At 36.9% G+C, this 19,854-nt stretch overlaps 1 protein-coding gene across 3 annotated transcripts in view; it reads right to left on the reverse strand.

The window, feature by feature from the left end:
* The window catches only part of SLC30A6 (solute carrier family 30 member 6), a 45,887-nt gene that overhangs the window by 17,613 nt on the left and 8,420 nt on the right, over nt 1-19,854 (reverse strand). The window contains exons 3-9 of one of the 3 annotated variants that reach the window (XM_043604188.1): nt 18,766-18,850; nt 17,210-17,252; nt 16,160-16,225; nt 3,756-3,836; nt 3,130-3,165; nt 2,118-2,212; nt 131-179 (exon numbers count right to left, since the gene is read on the reverse strand). In XM_043604188.1, the coding sequence (XP_043460123.1) occupies nt 131-179; nt 2,118-2,212; nt 3,130-3,165; nt 3,756-3,836; nt 16,160-16,225; nt 17,210-17,252; nt 18,766-18,850 (455 nt within the window). Of the gene's footprint in view, nt 1-130; nt 180-2,117; nt 2,213-3,129; nt 3,166-3,755; nt 3,837-16,159; nt 16,226-17,209; nt 17,253-18,765; nt 18,851-19,854 lie in introns of those variants that run through there. The other 2 variants (XM_043604189.1, XM_043604190.1) reach the window with 2 other exon arrangements.

Raw genomic sequence — 19,854 nt, forward strand, 5'->3', positions numbered from 1 at the left:
CGAGTAAGTTTGATCTGTGAGATTCATGTAGCAACCTCAGCAATGAATAATGTAAGTTCCCATGACAGATGCATTTCTTGTACATCCCTTTGAAATTATGTGTATCATGAAACCCCACATAACATCTTACCTTCGACTAAGATCTGCAACATGCTCTTGAAGCCAACTCGTACTAGCAGCTTTAAGAAGAAAACACGTAAATTACCTATATAGAAAAATAAACCACTACCAGAAATACTTGATTTCCTTAATTTAAAAGATAAGTTTTGTAATGACTGTATAACATTTTACAAAAGGACATGCTACTTAAATCTAGACTTTTCCCCTCTTTTATACCTTCAAGATAATAAAGCAAAAGCAGTTTCAACTATTTATATCACTGACCTGGAGGAATTACATATGTCAGTGTACTATTAATTTTAAAGGCTCTTTAAATGTAAAGCAGAACTTCCTAACCAGTGTGCTGAGAATGGGTTATAGGTATACCAATTCTTAATTTCCCCAGCTCTCAGAAAGGCCAGGTAGGGGATCTGGCTACATGCAGAAACCTGCCAGTTACTGTTCCTGAACAAGTAGCCCCCAGGCTCAAACATCCTTTTACATTTATCTCAGGATTATAGAAATACTCACTTTTTCATGTGTAACATGATGTAAAAAAGACTGGCGAGGTTATACAAAAGCCATATTGTAGAGCAGTTAAGAGCAGACTCTATTGCCAGAATATCTGACTTAAAACCCAGCTCTTAGCTAGATATTTGACTTTGGGCAAGTGATTTAATCTCTCAGTGCCTCAGTGTAATATAAAAATAATAAAATTATTTACCTCATGTGGTTATAGGGAGAATTAAATGGGCTGATCTACATAAAGAGTTTAGCATTGTGTCTGGTAGACAGAAAGTGCTCAGTATTATCTTTCACTCAAATTTCAACTAATGTCACAAATATTAATGTTTCTGGGAACTTTAATATCCAGCTAATGAAAATATAAACTAGATAGCCTTTCCAGAAATAAGTCTGGCACAATATATATCATTGACTTGAAAGATATTATATTTCTAACCCATTTATAATTTCTCTGGGAATTCATCCTGAAGAAGACTCACAGATGCATAAAAGAAATGTGATATCAGAAAGCAGATTGTAGCATTATTTATAAAAGGAAAACTTGGATCTTTCTCATCTTTATGGAGAGATAATTTCTAAATCTTTGTACCTTCTTAAAATCTCTAGAGTGAACATTATACTATTTTAATAACTTATGCTTTTCTTTTCAAAATAATTCTGGACATCACAAATACCATATTTTCTAGTTCATGCAGTAATTCTAAAACTTTAATTCATACAAATACAACTGACGCTTCATAATATTCACGAAGGTGTTTAAATTTGAATGGGAAATTCAGAAAACTTTCTTCTCTTGATTGTCTTAGTGTTCAAGTCAGTGGACCTAAAAAGATCCTCTCCTATCTTTGCTTCAAAGTGTGGGTCTGTGCACACAGCCCACTTTTATTTTTACCTCACTTCTCCACCAATCAGTGTTTAACCCTTTGCGGGTTAGTGGGAATCCAGAACATGGAAATTACCAAAAAATGACAATAATTTTAACTACTGAAGAGAAATAACACTCTAAATTTTTAAAGACTTGAAAATAAAAGAATATTTCAAAATATATATGCTACTTTATAATATATGCCCATCCACCATTGACACAGAGAAGTTCCTGGGAACTTACTTAACAGAATACAATTATTTGCAAAGAGCATATCAACCATCTGAAGTATACTGATGTTTCCAAAATGTGTGCAATAGATTTTTTCTAAGTAGGTGACACATCTAAAATCCCACTCATGTTATTTGGCAAATGTAATTTTTCATCACATATAATTTAATATACGTCAGTTCTGCTCATTTTAAAGTAATACATTCTTTTAAAGCTTGAACTAATAAGATTTTGTTTTGTAATTCTCTACTCAGAAAAGACCTGAGAACCTCTAGGATAGTTCTCTCTTCTCTTCAGGATAAGCTTTCTAGGTGATGTGAGTTAATAAAACAAACACAGGACTTGTTTTTATGAGAGATGAATTGGATTTTTTATTAATGGTAAATAAAAATCATACCTTCAGAGACATAAGCAAAAGGCTTATTCCGAATAGAAAGCATTGTGAACAAGTTGAAGGAAAGAGCCACAAAAGTACCAACTAATAATCTTCCCCTAAAAAGAACAATAACATTTACCATTATTTTTTCTTGGTAATAGCAACATGTAATTTCAGCATGCAGACAGACTAGGAGATGGGAAGGGAGAGTCATCTGCTGCAGTGGGTTGGGATTTGTGGAGCCAGGCTCTGAACTTGCTTTCGAGTTCCATCTTACACAGGACAAAAATGGACTCTCAGCATGAATAGTATCTTCCTACAGGTAACTGCTGTTATAAATTTATATAAATGCAATGGTATATGGTTTACAAGATACTAGGCAGGTCAGAGTATCCTGAATTAAACTGGTCAAAACAGAAAAAGTCCATGTATTTGGCAACTCTGTAGTAGACAATTACACTTTTATCTTTTTTTTTTTTAACTTCTTTAATGTTTATTTTTTTATTTTCAGAGAGAGAGTGAGCAGGGGAGGGGCAGAGGGAGAGAGGGTGAGGGAGAATCCCAAGCAGGTTCAATGCTTTCTGCAGAACCTGACGCAGAGCTCAGTCTCAAGAACTGTGAGATCATGACCAGAGCTGAAATCAAGAGTCAGACATCTAACTGACTGAGCCAGCCTGGCTCAATTTTATCTTTTGTAAAGGTGCTACTAAAAGATTTTGGGCATCAAATTTTAAATCATAGAAGACCAACATGGCTAGTTTATGTGTTGATTTAGGCCTGGAAATAACGAGGGACCTAAAGCCAGAGTACAAAGGCCTTCCTGTGCAATATAAAAACATAAGGACTTGGGAACACTTAAGGCTGAGAAGGAGTCTTGGAATTGAGGGATTTTGTTTGTGAATTATCAGTGAAATGTATATTGCCACACTCTGACCTATGACTGGCCAAAGTAACCATTATTCTTAATGTACCTCTCAATAACTGGGGATCAAACATAATAGTAAATTATGTTATGTCAAAAGCAAAATCTCACGTGTGTATCTCGGGCTGCTCCAGAAAGCGTTCTGCACTAAAAGAAAGAAAAAATGTATTAAATTAGTTCTAAAAATTATGAAATTAAAAAGCTTTATTAAATATAAAATTAATCTAATAAGTGAACAAAATCTTTTTTTTTTTAAGTTAGTTTATTTGTGTAAGTAATCTCTATACTTAACATGGGGCTCAAACTCATGACCCCAAGATCAAGAGTCACATGCTCTTCCAACTGAGCCAGCCAGGCGTCCTGAACAAAATCTTTTAATATGATAACCAACTGTTGATTATTAGCAGTGATCAGGCAAGACTTACAAATTATCCTCCATATGTAGTATCAATCTTCCCCACCAAACTTTTTCCAATGGGTTTATACCAAGCATTAAAACATGTCTGACTGAACCCCTTTCCTTCATACCTGCCCAGGATTTAGTAGCATCAAATTAGGTAATAAAAGGAGGGTGAAAAGAAGGGAGAAAAGTCTGAAAAATGAAGAGGACATCCTACCAAAACTCCAGCACTGCTCATCTTAATCTGTACACCCTTTAAACCAAATGTGTCTCACTGGATTCTTTCATGTTGCCAAAGGTGGAATTTACAATGAAGTGACATATAGAACAAACGTACCTTTCTTTTAATATAAAGAGAGCTCCCAGTTGTGCCAAGACTGTGGAGGCAAATACAGCCAAGACTTCTAATCTTTCAAATCTGAAACAAGAAAATTAATTAGATCAGCACAATTCATACACCAGTATCTCCAGAACACATTTTCATTCATTTATTCACATACTAAATTTTTTGTGTGTGTCTACTATAAGCCAAACACTGTTAATTTTTTTTAATGTTTTTAAATTTATTTTTCAGACAGAGAGAGACAGAGCATGAGCAGGGGAGGGGCAGAGAGAGAGGGAGACACAGAATCCGAAGAAGGCTCCAGGCTCTGAGCTGTCAGCACAGAGCCCGATGTGGGGCTCGAACTCACAGACTGCAAGATCATGATCTGAGCCGAAGTCGGATGGTCAACCGACTGAGCCACCCAGGCGCCCTGAGCCAAACACTGTTAGAACAGACTACAGATTTTCTAGAATGAAGATAAACAATGATTATCACAGATTTAAAAAAAGTGCCTATATGTACAACACCTATTCCTAGGACCCACTTATAGCTGTTATTTTTCTGGAAATAATTATTATCACAATAACAGGTAACACTTGATTGACCCATCTTATGTTAGACCACTGCTCAAAGTGCTTAACATACAATGTCTTCTAAACTACCCAACACCTTATGAAGGTTACTCTATCCACTTTTAAAAAAAAGAAAAAGAGATAAGGAACTTGATATACAAAAAGGAAAAGTAACTTATTAGAGTCATACAGCTAGCAAGTGGAGGAGTGAGGTTTCCAAACTCAGGCACTCTAGTTCCACAGTTCATGATTTTAACCACTTATTATATGGTCTCTCACTGAAGCAAATAATTGCAGTTAATTATGTGTATGCCTTATAATCCCTAAATTGTAAGCTCAAGGCCAAGGCGTGTAATCATATTCATCTTAGTTTTTTCCCACAACAGTTTAATGGCATTCAATATTTGTGATAAGTATAAATGCTTATAATTTCTCAAGGAATTAGATATCTTCAGTAAAGACAATAAAATAATTAAGGATCCTGATCTCATTGTTGTTTTTAAAGGGGAAAAATGCTGGAATCAACAACAACGTATTATTTTTAAATTTTTTTTTCAACGTTTATTTATTTTTGGGACAGAGAGAGACAGAGCATGAACGGGGAAGGGGCAGAGAGAGAGGGAGACACAGAATCGGAAACAGGCTCCAGGCTCTGAGCCATCAGCCCAGAGCCCGACGCAGGGCTCGAACTCCCGGACCGCGAGATCGTGACCTGGCTGAAGTCGGACGCTTAACCGACTGCGCCACCCAGGCGCCCCAACAACAACGTATTATTAAAAATATAACAGAAATGTATTTATTGACATGGAAAGATATAAATGAAAAGAGTGGGTTATAAAAGAGTATAAAAAACAGTATGTAAATGCAGTATGTAAATGTTATTTGTGGAAACTAATAAACTGATATTAAAGTGCACATATGGAAACGCAAAAGGTGAAAGAAAGCAAAGACAATCCGAAGAAGAACAAAGCTGGAAGGTTTACACCACTAGATGTCAAGATGTATTTCAAAACTATTCAAAACTACTGTAGTTAATATAGCAAAGTACTAATGCAAGAATAGACAGATATTGACATTGAACAGACAAGAAAATCCAGAAATAGAATCACACATTCATACTCACCTAGTTTATGAAAAAGGTAGCACATAAAGGCAGGAGAAAAAGGATTAACTTTTCCTCCAATAAATGTTTCATCAGTTGAACAGCTATATAAAAAAAAATATGCCCTGACCTCTACCTCAACCCATATACAAAAATGAATTCCAGTTTGACTGTAGGTGTTAAATGTGAAAGGTCAAACAACAAGATTTCTAGCTAACAGTAGAGTATCTTTATGACCTCGGAGCTGGCTAAGATTTCTTGACAAGTACACAAAAAGTACAACCCATGAAAAATTGATAAATTGAACTTATTGAAATAAAAAAACTTTTCATTCATGGGAAAAGTTATTTATATATGAAGAACTCTACAGATCAATATGAAAAAAAAGGTAACCCAATTTAAAAATGGGTAAAACATTTTAATATGCACCTGACAAAAAAGGTAATCTGAATGACTAAGAAATATATGAAAAAGACAGTAATATGAAAAAGTGTTCATTTAGTCATCAGGATAATAATTTAAAACCAAAAGACACAACTACATACCCTAGAATGGCTTAAAAAATAAAAAGACAATACCAACTGTTGGTATAGGCATGAAGCAACCAGAACTCTCAAATATTGCCAGTGAAAGAGTAAACTGGTAAAACCACTCTAGAAAACTGGTATTACCTTATCTTCCAACAATGAACATATACAATTCCTATGACTGAGTAACTTCACTCAAAGATACATATCCAACATAAAGGGATACACATGTATACCAAAAGACATGTACAAGAATATTCACAAATAGCTTTATTTATAATAGCTAAAAGCTGAAAATCACCTAAATGCCTTTCAATAGTCGAACATAAAAAGAAATTGTGGTATATTCATATAATGGGATATGAGAGCAATGGACCAGAATGAACCACTATTATAGGAGAGTATATACTGTAATCCCATTAATGTGCCTCCAGACAGGCAACAATAATGTGCAAAGAACACTGGTCAGAACACTGATTATTTCTGTTGGGCTGGACTCTGACTCAAAAAAAAAGGGAGGGGGGCTTTTTGGGGGATTTGTAAAGTTTCATATCATGATCTAGGTAGTAGTTATACAGGTATATTCATTTATTAAAATTCACCAAACTGTACAAGGATATAAGAACAAGATTTGGCCCCTGCTACCATGAAATTTGCATTTTATTAGTATTTTTAATTTATTTGGGGGGGTGCAGAGAGAGTGAGCATACAAGAGCAGAGGGGCAGATAGAGGGAGACAGAGGGTCTGAAGCAGGCTCAGGGCTGACAGCAGAGAGCCTGATATGGGGCTCAAACTCACAAACTGAGATCATGACCTGAGCCGAAATCAGACACTTAACTGACTGAGCCACCCAGGTGCCCCAAAATTTACATTTTAAGGAGGGAGAGAGAATAACAATTTATAACTTCTGGTAAATGCTATACAGAGAATAATAGTAGTCTGACATGGAAAGAGGCTAACCAGGTGATCTATTTTAGAATCTATTTCAGATTGGGCCCAGTTACTTAATCACATTGGCATTTAGTGATATTAGGATTCGAGTAACAAGATGGAGCACATCCAGCAAAGATGAAGTGAAGAGAATTTCAAGGAGAGACAACAGCTTGTACAAAAGACCTAAGCAGGAATATATGCGCTGTACACAAATTACAGAAAGAAAGACTGTGTGGTATATAGGGCATGAAAGTAGAAACTTGAAGAGAAGTAGGCAGAGACTAGCTCATCTAAGAATTTTGTAAACTAGAGAAAAGAGTCAGGATTTTATTGTAAGTATGACAGCAAATAACTGGGTGGTTATAAGGAAAGTGATAGCATGATTTAAGTTTAAAAAGGAAAACACTATGGGGTGTCTGCATGGCTCAGTTGGTTAAGCATCCAACTCTTGATCTTAGCTCAGGTCTTAATCTCAGGATTGTGAGTTCAAGCCCTGAGTTGGGCTCCATGCTGGATGTGAAGCTTACTTAAACATAAATAAATAAAATAAACATAACTAAGCTAAACTAAAATAAAAAATAAAATGGAAAACACTCTGGTTGCTATATGGATAATGGTCTACAGGGGGGTAAGAGGAGAGGCATGGGGACCAATTAGGAGACTGGACATTGATAAAGATAAGAAATGAAGGTAGCTTAGTTACGATGGTAGTTGTTGAGATAGAAATGCGGGTCAGGGCAGATTCTGGATGTGTCTATAGGTTACCCCGTAAAAACCTGCTGATGGATAAATGTGGGGAATGGGAGAAGACTAAAAATTTTGCTTGAGCAAATGAGTGGTGGTATTAACTAAGATGGGAAAAACTGCAGAGGAACAGGTTTTTAGGGAAGAAAACAAGAATTCTAGCCAAAGTTTAAGGCAAATAGATATCCATGTGATGCTGTCAAGAAGGTAGTCTGAAACAAGACAGATCTTAGGGCTAGAGAACTGGAGTTTGGAATTATTAAATATAGATAGTAGGGACGCCTGGGTGGCTCAGTTGGTTGAGCGTCCGACTTCGGCTCAGGTCATGATCTCGTGGTCTGTGAGTTCAAGCCCTGCGTCGGGCTCTGTGAGGACAGCTCAGAGCCTGGAGCCTGCTTCAGATTCTGTGTCTCCCTCTCTCTCTGCCCCTCCCCCACTCATGCTCTGTCTCTCTCTGTCAAAAATAAAAATATTAAAATATATATATATAGATGATAGTTCAAGCTATGTGACTGACAATTATACTTGGATGTTAATTTTATTGTTTAATTGCTCCCTCCTTTCTTGTTCAGTCTAAGTAAGTGGGAGCTATCATGTCCTTGCTTAACCTGGTCTCCTGGCCACAGTAACTGATCTAGAGACTAATATCTGTTCCAAGCTGGACCAATCAATAGTTCTTTCCCATGATTTTCTTTACTAGCACTGGGGAAGCATCTTTCCTTATCTAGGATGTAGTTAAGAAATTTCAAGTTAAGGTCTTGCTAGGAGTTATTCTATTATGGTAGGGAAACATGGTATGAGAAACTAAACCTGACATGCAGAGAAAAGTGGGCCTGAGAGGTAAGAGAAAGACAAGGGTCCTGAGTGTGCTAGTCCCTATGCCAGTTACCTCAGTCTTCCCACATTCTGGTTACATAAATTACAAAAGTTCCCATTTTCCCTCGATACTAGTTTGAATTGGATTTTTGTCACTTACAACCAAAAGCCTTAACTCAGAGTCACAGATTTCCATATAGAGATATCTATATGTACCTTAAAACCAAATATCATAGCAACAGTCCAATGCTATCAAATTTTAGTGACACTTAGGAATATCTTCATCTTGCATGAAAATTTCATGTTTACTTTGCCCCATTGTTGAAGTAAACAAAACTTGATTTTGTTCAAAAGAATATTCCCAATGAATGGTATGGTAGAGAAGATGGGTAAGTTTGGTCCAAGTTTCTTTGCCAAGTTAAATTCTTCTTTCAATGGGAGAAGATATTTGCAAATAATACACCCAATAAGAGATTAGTATCCAAAATATATAAAGAACTTATACAACATCAAAAAATGTTTTTCCTATTAAAAATGGGCAGAAGACATGAACAGACATTTCTCCAAAGAAGATACACAGATGGCCAACAGATACATGAAAAGATGCTCAACATCACTCAGCATCAGGGAAATGCAAATCAAATCCACAATCACCTCACACCTGTCAGAATGGCTTAAATCAAAAACACAAGAAACAACCAGTATTGTTGAGGATGTGGAGAAAAAGGAACCCTTGTGCACTGTTGGTGGGAATGCAAACTGGTGCAGCCACTGTGAAAAACAGTACGGAGGTTCCTCAAAAAATTAAAAATAAAATTACTATATGATATTTACCCAAAGACTACAAAAACACGAATTTAAAAAGGTACATGTACCCCTATGATTATTGCAGCATTACTTAAGAGTCAAAATATGGAAGCACCCCAAGGATCTATTAATAGATGAATGCATAAAGAACAGTATTGTATGTGTGTGTATACACACACAATGGATTATTACTCAGCCGTAAAAAGAATAAAATCTTGCCATTTGCAACAACATAGATGGATTTAGAGGGTATAATGCTAAATGAAATAAGTAGCATATGTAGAATTTAAGAAACTAAACAAAGAAAAAGAGACAAAACAAAACATAGACTCTTAAATACAAAGAATAAACATGGTTACCAGAGGGCAAGGGGGGGTGGGCACGGGTGTAATAGGTGAAGGGAATTAAAAGTATACTTATTGTTTTTTTTTAATGTTTATTTTTTATTTTGAGACCGAGAGAGAGAGCATGCACAGGGGAGGGCCAGAAAGTTAAATTCTTCTTTCAATGGGAGAAGATATTTGCAAATAATAGAGAGAGAGAGAGAGAGAGAGAGACAGAGAGAGACAGAGAGAGAGAGACAGAGAGAGAGAGACAGAGAGAGAATCCCAAGCAGGCTCTGCACTGTCAGCACAGAACCCGACACAGGGCTTGATCTCATGAACTGTGAGATCATGACCTGAGCCAAAATCAAGATTGAGACAGTGAGTCAACTGAGCCCCCAGGAACTCCAGAGTATACTACTGTGACGAGCAGTTGGTAACATACAGAATTATGAATCACTATACTGTACACCTCAAGCTAATATAATGCTGTATGTTAATTATATTAGAATTTTAAAAACTTAAAAAGAAAAAGAAAAATGACAAGTGTTGGTGAGGATGCTGGTGGGAATATAAAATGGTGCTGCTTCTGTGGAAAATTATATGGTGGTTCTCAAAAAATTAAACATGGAATCACAGAATATGATCCAGGAATGAGTATATACCCAAAAGAGCTGAAAGCAGGGATTCAAACAGATACTTGTACACCAATTGTTATAAAAGCATGACTCACAATGGCCCAAAGGTGGATACAGCCCAACTGTCCATCAACATAATAAACAAAATGTGATATATACATACAATAGAATATTATTCAACTTAAGGAAATCATGAAATTCTGATCTATGCTATAACACAGATGAAATTTGAAAACATTAAGTGAAATAAGTCATATTCAAAAGGACAAATATTGTTTGATTCCATTTATGTGAGGTGCCTAGAAGAGGCAAATTCATAAACACAGAAAGTAGAATGGTGGTTGCCAGGGGCTGAAAGATAGGGGAATAGGGAGTTACTGTTAAGTGGATATGAGTTTTTGTTTGGGAAGAGGAAATATTTTTGGAAATAATGGCATTGCTCATACAACACCGTGAAGGTACTGCCACTGAATTGTACACCTGAAAATGATTAAAATGGTAACTTTTATGCTATGCACATTTTATCACAATAACCCCGCCACCCAAACTTTTTAAAAAATTTTTATTTAAACCCAAGTTAGTTAACATATAGTGTAATAATGGTTTCAGGAGTAGAATTTAGTGATTCATCACTTACATAAAACACCCAGTGCTCATCCCAAGTGTCTTCCTTAACACCCATCACCCATTTAGCCCATTCCCCCACCCAACACTCCTCCAGCAACTTGCTTGTTCTTTGTATTTAAGAGTCTCTTATGGTTTACCTCCCTTTCTGTTTTTTTTAACTTTACTTATTTTTTTTGAAAGAGAGAGCAAGCAGAGTAGAGGCAGAGAGAGAAGGCCAAGCAGGCTCCACACTGTCAGTGCAGAGGCTGACATGGGGCTCAAACTCACAAACCATGAGACCATGACCTGAGCTGAAGTCAAGAGTCAGATGCTTAACCAACTGAGCCACCCAGGCATCCCTCCCTTTCTGTTTTTGTCTTAGTTTTCCTTCCCTTCCTTTATGTTCATCTACTTATGATGAACTCCACATGAGTGAAATCATAGATTTGTCTTTCTCTGACTTATTTCACCTAGCATAATACACTCTAGTTCCATTCATGTTGCTGCAAATGGCAAGATTTCATTCTTTTTGATTGCTGAGTAATATTCCATTATATGTATATATACATATACAGATATACATATTATACATATATATATATATACATACATATGTATATATATACACACATATGTATTCTTTATTCTTCTTTATTCATTCATCAGTCAACAGACATTTGGGCTCTTTCTGTAATTTGGCTATTGTTGATGGTGCTGCTGTAAACACTGGGATGCATGTGCCTCTTTGAATCAGTATTTTTGTAGCCTTTGGATAAATAGCTAGTAGTGCAAATGCTGGGTTGTAAGGTAGTTCTATTTTTAATTTTTTTGAGGAACCTCAAAAATCGTTTTCCAGAGTGGTTGCGCCAGTTTGCATTCCCACCAACATGCAAAAGGTTCCCCTTTTTCTGTGTCCTTGCCAACATCTGTTGTTTCCCAAGTTGTTAATTTTAGTTATTTCACAGGTAATGAGGTGGTATCTCATGGTTTTGATTTGTATTTCCCTGATGATGAGTGATGTTGAGCATCTTTTCATGTGTCTGTTTCCCCTCCGGATGTCTTTTTTTTTTAATGTTTCTTTATTTTTGAGAGAGAGAGATAGCTCAAGTAGGGGAGGAACAGAGAGAGAGGGAAACACAGAATCTGGAGCAGGCTCCAGGCTCTGAGAGGTCAGCACAGGTGCCCCTGGATGTCTTCTTTGAAAAAGTGTCTATTCATGTCTTCTGCCTATTTCTTCACTGGATTATTTGTTTTTTGAGTGTTGAATTTGTTAACTTTTTAATAGATTTTGGATATGTCCAATATGTCATTTGCAAATATATTCTCCCATTCCGTTGGTTGTCTTTTAGTGTTGTTGATTATTTCCTTTGCTGTTCAGAAGCTTTCTATCTTGATGAGGTCCCAATCGTTCACTTTTGCTGTTGTTTTCCCTTGTCTCTGGAAACATGTCTAGTAAGAAAATGCTGCGGCCGAGGTCAGAGGCTTTTGCCTGTTTTCTCCTCTACGAGTTTGATGGTTTCCCATCTTACATTTAGGTCTTTCATCCATTTTGAGTTTATTTTTATGTATGGTATAAGAAACTGGTCCAGGTTCATTCTTCTGCATGTTGCTGTCCTGCATTCCTAACACCATTTGCTGAAGAGACTGTCAGTCTCTTTAACAAATGGTGCTGGGAGAACTGGATAGCAACATGCAGAAGGTTGAAACTAGACGACTTTCTCACACCATTCACAAAAATAAACTCAAAATGGATAAAGGACCTGAATGTGAGACAGGAAACCATCAAAACACTAGAGGAGAAATCAGGAAAAAACCTCTCTGACCTCAGCCGTAGCAATTTCTTACTTGATACATCCCCAAAGGCAGGGGGATTAAAGGCAAAAATGAACTATTGGGACCTCATCAAGATAAAAACCTTCTGCACAGCAAAGGAAACAATCAACAAAACTAAAAGGCAACCAACGGAATGGGAAAAGATATTTGCAGATGACATATCGGACAAAGGGCTAGTATCTAAAATCTATAAAGAGCTCACCAAACTCCACACCCGAAAAACAAATAATCCAGTGAAGAAATGGGCAGAAAACATGAATAATAGACACTTCTCTAAAGAAGACATCCGGATGGCCAACAGGCACATGAAAAGATGCTCAATGTCGCTCCTCACCAGGAAAATACAAATCAAAACCACACTCAGATATCACCTCACGCCAGTCAGAGTGGCCAAAATGAACAAATCAGGAGACTATGGATGCTGGGGAGGATGTGGAGAAACAGGAACCCTCTTGCACTGTTGGTGGGAATGCAAACTGGTGCAGCCACTCTGAAAAACAGTGTGGAGGTTCCTCAAAAAGTTAAAAATAGACCTACCCTATGACCCAGCAGTAGCACTGGTAGGAATTTACCCAAGGGATACAGGAGTACTGATACATAGGGGCACTTGTACCCCAATGTTTATAGCAGCACTCTCAACAATAGCCAAATTATGGAAAGAGCCTAAATGTCCATCAACAGAAGAATGGATAAAGAAATTGTGGTTTATATACACAATGGAGTACTATGTGGCAATGAGAAAGAATGAAATATGGCCCTTTGTAGCAACATGGACGGAACTGGAGAGTGTGATGCTAAGTGAAATAAGCCATACAGAGAAAGACAGATACTATATGGTTTCACTCTTAGGTGGATCCTAAGAAACTTAACAGGAACCCATGGGGGAGGGGAAGGGAAAAAAAAGAGGTTAGAGTGGAAGAGAGCCAAAGCATAAGAGGCTCTTAAAAAATGAGAACAGGGGCGCCTGGGTGGCGCAGTCGGTTAAGCGTCCGACTTCAGCCAGGTCACGATCTCGCGGTCCGGGAGTTCGAGCCCCGCGTCAGGCTCTGGGCTGATGGCTCAGAGCCTGGAGCCTGTTTCCGAATCTGTGTCTCCCTCTCTCTCTGCCCCTCCCCCGTTCATGCTCTGTCTCTCTCTGTCCCAAAAAAATAAACGTTGAAAAAAATTAAAAAAAAAAAAATGAGAACAAACTGAGGGCTGATGGGGGGTGGGAGGGAGGGGAGGGTGGGTGATGGGTATTGAAGAGGGCATCTTTTGGGATGAACACTGGGTGTTGTATGGAAACCAATTTGACAATACATTTCATATATTTAAAAAAAAAAACGAAGAGACTGTCTTTTTCCCATTGGATATTCTTTCCTGCTTTGTCAAAGATTAGTTGGCCATACGTCTGTGGGTCCATTTCTGGGTTCTCTATTCTATTCCATTGATCTGAGTGTCTGTTCTTGTGCCAGTACCATACTGTCTTGATGATTACAGCTTTGTAGTATAGCTTGAAGTCTGGGATTGTGATGCCTCCTGCTTTGGTTTTCTTTTTCAAGATTGCTTTGGCTATTTGGAGTCTTTTCCGGTTCCATACAAATTTTAGGATTATTTGTTCTAGCTCTGTGAAGAATGCTGGTGTTACTTTGACAGGGATTGCACTGAATATGTAGATTACTTTGGGTAGTATCGACATTTTAACAATATTTGTTCTTCCTATCCAGCAGCATGGAATTTTTTTACATTTTTTTGTGTCTTCTTCAATTTCTTTCATAAGCTTTCTAGTTTTCAGCATACAGATCTTTTATTAGGTTAGGTTTATTCCTAAGTATTTTATGGTTTTTTGGTGCAATTGTAAATGGGATTGATTCTTTGATTTCTCTTTCTGCTGCTTCATTATTGGTGTATAGAAATGCAACCGATTTTTGTATATTGATTTTATATCCTGTGACTTTGCTGAATTTATGTACCAGTTCTAGTAGTTTTTTGTGGAGTCTTTTGGGTTTTCCAGGTAGAGTATCATGTCGTCTGTGAAGAGTGAAAGTCTGACTTCTTCCCCTCTGATTTGGATGCCTTTTGTTTCTTTCTGTTGTCTGACTGCTGAGGCTAGGACTTCCAGTACTATGCTGAACAACATGTTCCTGATCTTACGGGGAAAGCTCTCAGTTTCTCCCCATTGAGGATGATATTAATTGTGGGTCTTTTGTATATGGCCTTTATGATGTTGAGGTATGTTCTTTCCATCCCTACTTTCTTGAGGGTTTTCATCAAGAAAGGACACTGTACTTTGTCAAATGCTTTTCTGCATCTATTGAAAGGATCATGTGGTTCTTATCCTTTTTTTTATTAATGTGATGTATCATGTTGATTGATGTGTGGACACTGAACCACAATTGATGTGTGGATATTGAATCCCTGCAGCCCAGGAATAAATCCCTACTTCCACACTGGAGCAGCGCCAGTCAGTGAGCTCCGAAACTTTAGAGTCTGCTCCACTGCTTATAGAATCCTGGGGACACTGAAACCCTCTCTTTTCTCCCTGCCCATGGTCTCGGGGAACAGACTTCTTGCCCAGTCCCCTGAGAGTGTCTTTTCTCTTTCTCTCTTTCTCTTTTCTCACTCTCTCTCTTTTCCTCCAGCTACTTTTGAGGGAAGGGAAGTGCTTTTCTTGTGTGATCCTGATGTGCTGCACTCTCTCCCTCTCTCTTTGTCCTCTCTCCCCAAAAATGACTCCGTACTCTCTGCAGCCTTTTTCTTCTCCAATTCACCTCTCCACACTGCGTACCTGCCAACTTCTGTAGCTCAAATTATGCAGACTATTGTGTTAATCCTCAGATCAATTTCCTAGGTGTTCAAGATGGCTTGATGCTGAACTAGCTGGGTTTCAGGGATAAGACAAGCGCAGGGTCCCCATACCACTCCACCATCTTAATTCTATCCCCCCTAAACTGAATTTCACATTGTTTCCTAAAATCTGAAAGAAACTCATTTTTTCTAATATATTAACAAAAACTTCTAATTCAAAAGATTATCTTCCAACTTTCAACTTTGAGTAATTTCTGAAACTACAGAAACAGAATCTCAAATTCTATTAGCCCATAGCTATCACAAATCCAATTTTAAGATAAAAATATATCTCTATCACTGCATTAATGTTAAAGTATATCACATTTTTCTAACACATACATAGGAAGATCCTTTGTACTCCCTTTAACTAAAATTTAAGAAATTACCAAAATACTCAAGAACTTAATGTGAACATTTCATGTTAATATTTGTTTTATAAAATAGAAAAAAAAAACTTAATGTGAACATTTTATTCTAATACTATTTAAATGTAAATATTCATGTTTCTTATCTAAAATCCTCTTGGAAGATACTTTTCTAAATCTATTTCACTATTTGGGATCCCCATTCCACTAAGCAGGCAGCATTTATTCTCTACAAATATTCTAACTAGCTCTTTACTTCCTGATACACCTACCATTTTAATAGCAATAAGTTACCAGAAAATAAAAGGACGTGAACTTACCCAAATGAATAGACAGGGCTAGGTTTCCTCATCATTACCCAGTAACTTATCAAACATGTTATTAAACTAAGTAAAAAGGAAAATAAATTTTGCTTTAGAACTAGAGCGAGAACACACAGAAATAAATTAAGTTTCCAGAATTCCTAAGTTTGGTGAAAGTTATCAGTGTTTGAAGACTAAATAAATTATTCAAATAATCCCAAATCTAATCACAAAATCCTAATACCTCAGCTTTAACATGTGAAGAAACTGAAAAAAATTAGGATACATCAAGTCAATAAATAGAACCTAAATCCATTCTTTCTCTACTCAGTAAGTTATCCATGCTAAATGGCTTCCATAACTGAGCATGCAAAAATGAGACAGTAATAATAAGGTAATAATAAAAAATAAATAATATATTTTATTTTAGCCACAGACAATAAATCTTGACTCTGATTAACTTTAATCTTTGTTAAAAGTTAAATATTAATAATACCTTAACATTCTGAATGTTCTGGATGTTCATTTTCCAAGTACAGTGGAGATTACGACAGTGTGAAATTCAGGTGGTAACTATCTGTTTTAGACCAGTCAAGTAGATTTAGTTAGATGACTGATGAAAAGACATTGTAATACTCCTAAGGCATCGCTCTTGAAAACATCAAGTATTTTACAACCCTTACACAGTAATATGAAAGGTCTTACAAAGCAGGGAGCCAAAAAGGTGTCTCCCTAGCTCACAATTACTCACTTTAGTTATTAATGCCCATCTACATGGTTACAGAAGAAACTGGTATGTTCTTACTTGACCCTGCTCCCTGGCCACAGCTGACTCAACTACAGGTAGGCACCTCAAGCACCTGGTCTAATGCCTTAGTATTACCTTTTCTGTTCCTCTATAAATGAGATAATTTCTTCCAATATATCTCCTAATTGTTATTGTTTGTATATATATTGTTGAGAATTTTACTTGTTACACACATTACTTTAAGCAGAGAAAGCTTCATAAATTCAGTGCAAAAATTCCTTATTAGTTTCAAAACACTGAAGAGATCTTCTAAAACTTACCTAAAAAGGTCAAATATGGTCAAGTAAGTATAGGCAGTTAAAGCTGCAAAACAACAACAAAACAAATGATTAAAATGTTGCTGTTAGGAAATATAGCTCATCATCAGGATTGTTCACACCAGAAGTATCCATTACAAAAAAAAAAAATGGAGTCACTAATTAACCTCATATGTTGGCAATTACTTAGACTAATATATATGTAGCTAAAGTTGATAAGTACAGAGGCGCCTGAATGGCTAGAGGATGTGACTCTTGATCTCAGGGTCATGAGTTCAAGTCTCATGCTGGGCATGGGGCTACTTAATTTAAAGAAGAAAAAAAGTTTAAAAAACAAAAAACAAAGAAGGTAAATTTAATACTTTCAGAACCTGATTTCTCCATCAGGAAAAATGAAGCAGCATATACCCAAAAGTGCTGTAATCGTTTTTGGTTTTTTGCCGTTTTCTGTCATCTGAATACTATTTTAAATATATTCTTTAAATAGCAGGATGAAAATAAGGATACATAAAAATATACGAGGTCAAGGGGCGCCTGGGTGGCTCAGTCGGTTGAGTGTCCGACTTCGGCTCGGGTCATGATCTCGTGGTTCGTGAGTTCGACCCCCACGTTGGGGTCTGTGCTGATAGCTCAGAGCCTGGAGCCTGCTTCTGATTCTGTGTCTTCCTCTCTCTCTGCCCCTCCCCCACTCATGCTCTGTCCCTCTCTGTCTCAGAAATAAACATTAAAAAAAAAATTTAAAAAAATATACGAGGTCAAGAAACAAAATATTACAGATTTCCCTTTACAAGGAAAATCCAATAAACATAAATGTCAAAATCTTACGGAGAAACCGTATAAACTGAAGGGATAGTCTATCACGTTAAATAGGAATCTAAGTTTTTCAAATAGATTTAAAACTTACAGGGGTACCTGGGTGGCTTAGTTAGTTAAGCATCTGATTTTGGCTCAAGTCATGATTTCAGGGTTCATTAGTTCGAGCCCCGCTTTGGGCTCTGTGCTGACAGCTCGGAGCCTGGAGCCTGTCTCCCTCTCTCTCTGCCCCTCCCTCACCCATATTCTGTTTCTCTCAAAAATAAATAAACAACAAAAAAAAATTTTTTTTAAGGATTTAAAACTTAAAAAAAAATAGGTGATTTAAAATGAGAACGCCTAGGGGCACCTGGCTGGTTCACTCACTTAAATGTCCGATTCGGCCTAGGTCATGATCTCGCCATTCCTAAGTTTGAGCTGTGTTGAGCTCTGTGCTGATAGCTCAGAGAAGACTGGAGTCTATTTCAGATTCTGTGTCTCCCTCTCTCTCTCTCTCTGCCCCTCCCCACTCACGCTCTGTCTCTCTCAAAAATAAACAAACATTAAAAAAAATGATAATACCTAATAATTAAACCATACTGTACCATTTACAAGATACTTTTCAAATAGATTCTCACAATTAAATCTTTTGAGTTATATTTCAGAATAATATACCCCATGTAAAGAAAGACATACCTTTTTTTAAGATCAGAACAATAAATGTGAAACTAATAATTAATTGCACAAAAATAAGAATGGTGACATACCTATACTGTTCGTAGAACTGCACCACATAAGCAGGAAGCCAGTACATGTTAAATTTATTACACCAAAGAGCAGTATCTTCCAGGACTGTGAAAAAGAAAATCACTCTTATTTGCATAGTGCTAATAAACTTCACTGGGTTTATTCAAGTTGCTGCAATTCATACTCCACAAAGGAATAAACCCAACTTCCTTCAAAAAGTCAGTGTCCCATTTTCTATATCTACCAAAATTATCATCAACCAATTTATTATTATAATATATGTAAATCTAAAACAATAGAAGGGGAATTCTTCAAGAGAAAAAAAAATCCTGCCATAAAAACTCTCAAACAGGGGGCGCCTGGGTGGCGCAGTCGGTTAAGCGTCCGACTTCAGCCAGGTCACGATCTCGCGGTCCTTGAGTTCGAGCCCCGCGTCGGGCTCTGGGCTGATGGCTCAGAGCCTGGAGCCTGTTTCCGATTCTGTGTCTCCCTCTCTCTCTGCCCCTCCCCCATTCGTGCTCTGTCTCTCTCTGTCCCAAAAATAAATAAACATTGAAAAAAAAAAAATTAAAAAAAAAAAAAAAAAAAACAACTCTCAAACAGTTGAGAAAAATAGGCATTTACTTTAACACCATTTTGTCTCTATAAATATGTACATAGAGACAATGATAACAAATGGGGCAAAATATAAAGCAAATGGCGAACCTGAGTAAAGGGCTTAAGGGAGTTCCTCACACTAATCTTGTGACTTTTCTGTAAACTTGAAATTATATCAAAATAAAGTTATTCCTTCCCTCCCCTGAAAAAGGGCAGCACTTACTTATTCACCAAATAAGTCATATGAAATAGGACTACAAAAGAGGGAAAGACTACCATGGTTTAGAAGTTCACAGACCTGAGATACACCCTGAGAGTAGCTAGGATTTCATCAGAAGATTTCATCAGAAGGAGAAAGGGAATTCTAAAAACAAGAGATCAAGCGTTTGTTTTTTTTAATTCTTGTTCCACTCTACTCCGTACAAAGAAGGGAGATCTATAATTGTGTGAATGTAGAAGTGAAAGAAATTAGCGAAAAGGGAATTATATGTAGGCATTAAGATTAAACAGAT

This window comes from Prionailurus bengalensis, chromosome A3 (genome assembly GCF_016509475.1).
Source record: "Prionailurus bengalensis isolate Pbe53 chromosome A3, Fcat_Pben_1.1_paternal_pri, whole genome shotgun sequence".
Lineage (NCBI taxonomy): Eukaryota > Metazoa > Chordata > Mammalia > Carnivora > Felidae > Prionailurus > Prionailurus bengalensis.